At 42.7% G+C, this 6,608-nt stretch overlaps 1 protein-coding gene across 1 annotated transcript; it reads left to right on the forward strand.

Moving 5' to 3' along the window:
* The first annotated feature begins 432 nt into the window (after positions 1-432).
* LOC142095427 (E3 ubiquitin/ISG15 ligase TRIM25-like) lies at positions 433-2,151 on the forward strand. The gene has a single exon (XM_075178372.1). It carries the CDS (start codon positions 494-496, stop codon positions 2,078-2,080), a length of 1,587 nt encoding a protein of 528 aa, XP_075034473.1. The 5' UTR covers positions 433-493; the 3' UTR covers positions 2,081-2,151.
* Positions 2,152-6,608: the final 4,457 nt, after the last annotated feature.

The raw sequence follows: 6,608 nt of genomic DNA on the forward strand, positions 1-6,608 counted from the left end.
TGAGCCCGCCCATCTCTAGTTGATACAAACAACTTCTGCACTGATGTTCATCATAATCATTCTGTCTCCTCTTACACAGTTCATCCCTACCAAATATGTAGAATAATGGCTGATAGAGGGACATTATTATGCAAGTTTAAAATATCAAAGCTGTACAACCCTCAGCTCTTTTTCTGTTTTTGTGTTTCTTGAATATTTCAGAGTTTTCAGGAATAGGCGATATCCTCTGTGTAACTGCAGAAGGATGGTTAGATTCTTATTACAGGTTATTGTGCATATAAATTAAGCCTTTTTCTTATTAACAGCCCAGTTCTAGCCCTTTTAAAATGTAACTGAAACAACAACTACTATCATGCTGTTACATACCAGAGAATGAAAGTGAATAGTAGAGATAAGAGTTAGATTGAGAGTAAGATTATCTTGTGTCATAAAGTTAGTGAACTCTGCTCTTCAGTAGATAAATACTTTCATTTATCTTACCCTGCTTTTAGTCATGGCATCTACGGATCTGAGAGCAGAGCTACGCTGTTCTATCTGCATGGAGATCTATAAAGATCCTGTGACCTTGAGATGTGGACACAACTTCTGCGGGGTCTGTATCACCCAAACATGGGACCATCAAAAAAAGGAAGACTATACATGTCCTGAATGCATGGAGAGGTTTACAACAAGACCTAAAATAAAAAGAAACTTGACACTGTGTAAAATAGCAGAGGCTTTTCAATGTACTCAGCCACAGCAAGAGGTGGATGGGGTGTTTTGCACTTTCTGTGACTTTGCAGTTCCTGCTGCTAAAACATGTCTGCAGTGTGAAACCCCCATGTGTGATAATCACCTGAGGAAACATGACAGGTTAGTGGAGCATACTTTAATATCACCCACTATGTCAATAACAGAGAGAAAATGTTCCATTCACAAGAAGATCCTGGAGTATTACTGCACTGAGGACACTGCCTGTATATGTGTGACCTGTAGGCTTGATGAAGAACACAGAGGACACCTGGTGGAGTTACTGGATGAGGCCTTTGAGAAGAAGACAGAGAAGCTGAGACATGTTCTGAAGAAACTGACCTCAAAAAGAGAGGAGATTGACAGAAGAGTCCAGAGTCTGCAGAATCGCAGGAATGAAGTACAAGAAAAAGCAGTTGGTGAAATCGAGCGATATGATTCACTGTTTAGAGAAATTGAGAGACAGCTGGAAGCCCTAAAGAAGAGAGTCCTGAGTGAGCCCTCCAGACAGGAACAGCAAGTTTTACTTCTAGTCTCTGATCTGATCCAGGAGCTGGACGTACAGAAGGACGAGTTGTCCAGGAAGATGCATCACATTGAGGAGCTGTGTAACATAACTGTTCCAGTAGCTTTCTTGCAGGAAGCAGACAGAGGTGATTTATGTGATACTGAGAATCAAGATTATGCGGACAAAGAGAGATACGATAAACGGGTCCATGATGTAGGAGATCTGAATGAGGGTTTTATCGCAAAGATATTACACATAGGTTTATCTGATATAATAACTACCGTAAGTGGAAGTATTGATGTGCAGACACCTAGAGGCATATTATTGGATGCAAACGTAGCTGGTTATTATGTACATATATCAAATGACTTGAAAACTGCAACACAGTCGCAAGTAAAACAGAATTGCTCAGAAACTTTAGAGAGATTTCAGGGTAGTCAGGTTTTAAGCACTGGTGGTTTTTCCTCAGGGCGACATTGCTGGGAAGTGGAGACCAGTAAATCAGGGGACTGGAAGGTAGGGATGTGTTATCCCAGTATAGACAGGAAAGGAGATCAGTCGTACATTGGATATAATAACAAGTCCTGGTGTTTGGGTAGGATTTATAATAATAATAATAATAATCAATATGTAGTGTTACATGACAGTAAAAAGATTCAGTTACATCACAATATTTCCTGTTATAGAGTTATGATATATCTGGACTATGAGGCTGGACAGTTGTCTTTTTATGAGATTTGTCAACCAATGAGACACTTACACACCTTCACTGCCACCTTCACTGAGCCCCTTTATGCTGCATTATGGGTAATGACAAATTGTACTGTAACAATATCTGGATGACAATTGAGATTTATGAGAAACTATCATGTGCAAAATCCGCTCAAAGAGATTAATATGATTGAACCTCTATCCAAGAGAATAAAACAATGGATGGGACTGCAACAAAGCTCATACACCACATGTTGTGTTCTCTAATTTCTTTTCTTGTTGGTGTGTTAGAAATGTGTTCAACATGATTTTCAATAATAAATGTTTTATTGGAGATTTGCATTCCTCCATTGACAGCTGTGATTGGTTGTAATAACTGTCAGTATGCATATGTCATTTAGTAGGTGCTAGACTTGTTTCTAGTGGCTGTAATGTGCACAAAAGTTGGGGTTCAACTGCACTGATGAATAACCAAGTGGTGAATATTGAATATATGAACGCACTTGCATAATGTAATGTATTCGGTTTATACGTTCCTGTTTATTGTTATACCTTTTATGCTTCATCATGGTTTGCTGTTATCCTGCAATCTTTTGCTATTACATCTCTTTGTGATCTCTTTGTGCATTGGAACCACAATAACCGCAGTGGACAATATTTATTGGTAGCGATAAAGTGAACATTACAATATTTTCTTATTAAAAAGACTGAACTAGTTTCTATGTAATTATACTATGATTCTAAATTGAAAATAAATGCCTTTTTTATTATTCTTTTTCTTTCAGCATATCTACATATTTATTCATTTTTTACTATCACTCGCGTTTTTTTTTTTTTAGAAAATACATAATGTAAACCACAAATAGGGCTTGGCTTCAGAGTTGCAAGTCTTTCAGATTTACCATTGTCCCTCAAGTCATCTTCTCCTCCGAACTTCGCCACGAAAAATAGGGTTGATTTAAACAAGATGAGTTTTAAAAAAATAAATAAAAATTATTTAAGATTTTACAAAGAAGAAACAGTACTATTACAAGTTATGCAGTAATAATTTTTCATATATCTGTGGTATGAGAGCGTAGATTGCTTAAGTAAGGCGTAGATTATAATTTGTAACTTATTTTTCACAATCACAGTAGTTAGTAGAATTATCATGCAGTAAATATATAGGTTTCTGCAGTAACCTTCGGTTGAAGTACACATTTATGATGAAACTGTGGTCTGACATGTAGAGCATTTTATTACTTTTTAAGTACAATAAATCTCAGTTCCTCTATACTTTGACACCATTGCTTTCCCTTAGTGCAAAGTAACATAGTGCAAACACAGCAACTAATAGCAACCAATCAACATTCAGTTTTGATCACTATTTTTATTATTTTTTATTTATATGGCATCACAATGGGTCTGCCTCGCCGTACATAGAGCATGGGGGCAAAACGGCATGGCATACAGGGCATTACAAGAACAAAGTGCAGTTAATTATCAAACAGAATTATTTTTATTGGGGTATTTAAGTGGTAAAGGAAATGGTACAGAAAAAGAATGGGAAGGGGTACATAGTGGGGAGAAGACACAACACAACATACATACAATCAGAGTATGGAATGGCACAAGTACAAAAGGATTAATATATCAGGCAAACATCCAACAGATAAATACATTAAATACTCTAGGAACCAGCTGCTGTAAGCTTTATGAAGGAGATTGGGAAGGCTGAACTTGAGGGTCATGGGTAGGAGAGGGCGTCATTGCTGAAGGGCCAAACATCCTAGCCCCCTCACCTTCAGTAACAAACTCCACTTGACAATAGGTGAGGATGGGGCCATGGAATAAGGAACCTCATATATCTTCATCTCGTAACTGAAATTGATTTTAGCTACAATTTTGTTAATGGAAGGAGGAGAGGATTGTTTCCACTGCTGAACTATCCCCGCTCTAGCAGCAATCATAATATGACCCCACACATATTTATGGTATTGCGGAAGTTGTTCGGGGAATAGTTGGAGAAGGGCAATGAGTTGAGACAGGGTTAGTTTCACCGTTGTAATTTTTTTCGCAAGTTGAAAGACTTCGATCCAAACTGGTTTAATTATGAAATATGCCCAAAACACATGGAAGATATCCCCAACCTCTCTGCAACCGCGCCAGCAGAGCTGTGAGTGCAAAGGCCATATTTTGTGTAGGCGGGCAGGGGTTAAATAAGTTCTATATAAAAGCTTCAAAAACATTTCCAAGTGATTGGTGCATTTAGACATTTTGACTAAGTTGTTATAAATGTAGTCCCATTGGGGAGAGTGAAATATCTAAATCGCCAAATGTAAGATGCTGCGATTTAGCAAACTCGCCCGAGTTTGAATTAAAAATCGTCAGTTACAACTCGATGCTTTCTATAGGTGAGATTAGTAAACACATCACTGTTATATGCTGAGCTGTACAGCCGCAGGACCTGGCAGCTGTCTAATGTTAAAATCAGATGAATGTTAAAGACAAAAAAAAGTGTGGGGTCCCCCCTCTAAGGACTATTAACCCTAGCGCTGCCAGCCTACTGCTGGTAGCGCGAACATTGGGAAAAAAATTGCGTGGGGTTTCCACGCAATCAGCACTAGGCAAACCAGCCAGGGTGGGTGACACTATAGCGGGGGGACACGAGGCAGGGGGTCCCCCAGCCATAATGACAACCAACCTCAGGCTGTTGAGCACTGGACTGGATTCCTTAGGGAGTGGGGTCCGCAAAAAAATGTCCCCCCCTCTTTCGGAACACCCACCCAAGTGCTGAAAACACTACGGCTCTTCCTACACCACTTGGGTAGTGGGTGTAGGGTAATAATGACGATAAAATGTAAAAAAATAAAATACCATCTTTCTTTGTGAAACTACAAGTCCCAGCCAACTCAGGCTGTCATTAACAGTCGGCATGCTCGTGCTTGTAGAACTACAAGCACCAGCATACCCATGGCAGCCAGGGCATGCTGGCACTTGGAGAACCACAATAATAAAGCCTAGTGTTGGTTGTGTGGAAATTGGGGGGTCCCCACGCAAATTTTTCCCCGATTTTCGTGCAACTGTGGAGATGTGTCGCGCGGATCCTGCTGCGAAGAAGGGCGAAGAGGGCGAAGAATCATCCCGCTGCTGTGCCCTTGAAGAGGGTGAAGAAAGAAGAGGAAATCAACTTACCGTACCTGCGATCCAGCGATGGTGAGTATTCCTCTTCTTCCGCTGGTCCGGTCAGCAGAGGGAGGATGAGCCAATCAGGGCTCACCTTCCCCTGCTGGCCAATCGGCGGCCGGATGAGTGAGCCAATCCTGGCTCATCTCCGACCATTTGAATTATTGGCGCCGCAGCGAGCCAATGAGCAAGTGATGACGTCGTGGCAGAGAGAGAAGAGGACATTGCGGGATGTCCGTAGCGGCGGATCAAGACAAAGATGGGCGAAAGTGGCAGGGTGCCCTTGTCAGGGCAAGGAGCTACCCTGCCACTGAAAGAAAGCAGCTGAGACGTCGGCGGGGAGCCCTTATAAGGGCTAAGAGCGCCCCCGCCCAGAAAATCGCCGTAACACCCACACCGAATAGGAGAACAGGCGGCACCGGCTGAAGGGTCTGGAAGACCCGGAAAAGAAAACGGCGAGTCAAGCTTAGTATCCTCAGCAGAGCAGGTAAGTATAATCTCAGCAATTAGACCGGGCACAAGGCCCATGGGCACAGTCAGACACTAGGCCCGTGGCAAAGGTTAGGGGCACAAGGCCCAGAGTAATTGGGCACAAGGCCCATATAGGTAGTTAGAGGGCTTAAAGCTATAGTGTATAAAGGGCACAAGGCCCTAGTTAGTGGGCTAGAGCCCATAGTTAGGTAGGTTGCCAGGCCTAGTGAGTGGGCTAGTGCCCATAGTTGACTGGGCACAAGGCCCTAGGTAGGGGCATAAAGCCCAAAGGTAGAAGGGCACAAGGCCCTAGTTAGTGGGCTCAGAGTCCAAGGCAGAGGGGCAGAAGGCCCATAGCCAGGGCACAAGGCCCTGTAGTTAGCTGGGCAGAGAGCACATGGTAAAGAGGGCACCAGGCCCTGTAGGTAGCGGTCGTGAAAGCCCTGAGTAGAAAGGGTGCAGTCCCAATGTGTGGTGAGTACACTAGGTGATAGTCCTAGGTAACAGTAGAGCAGAAGGCTCCTGTTAGTGCTATACTAAACCGTCTGGTTAGATAGCAGGTGTGTGTTTACGTGGTCAGCCTGCCAGATACCGTAACAGAGTCTGATTCCGCCTGTGTGGCGAATACTGTATTGTGCATTGTATTTGGTTATGCTGTGTGTGTTTATTTACAGGCCCCCATTAAAGGTAGGCTCTTGTTTCCTTACTGCTTTCCTGTTATAATCCTTGTTTGTGGGTACAAAGTGTAGTTAAGAGCACACACATAGTTAGGGAAGAACACACGGTAGTCTTCCCGTCCAGTAGGTCCCTGGGGTTACAAAGGAATTCCTGAGGCAGTGATTCTGCTCATTGCCGTGGTCTCGGACAGCCCTTTCCTGGTAGGCACAGCCTTAATTTCTGTTTCTTCCATAGAGGGAAGTGGAGTGAGGTGACAGAGGTTCGGTTGCTGTCTGCTAGGATAGGGGAGCGGCTGGGGTGACCCAGAAGCAGACAGGCGGTGACCATCATTTGTAAGGAAAGTTAT

The sequence above is a fragment of the Mixophyes fleayi genome, chromosome 6, assembly GCF_038048845.1.
Source record: "Mixophyes fleayi isolate aMixFle1 chromosome 6, aMixFle1.hap1, whole genome shotgun sequence".
In the NCBI taxonomy this organism is placed as follows: domain Eukaryota; kingdom Metazoa; phylum Chordata; class Amphibia; order Anura; family Limnodynastidae; genus Mixophyes; species Mixophyes fleayi.

Coding starts and splice junctions, on each gene's coding strand:
- LOC142095427 (XM_075178372.1), top strand. CDS start 494: ATGGCATCTACGGATCTGAGAGCAGAGCTACGCTGTTCTATCTGCATG.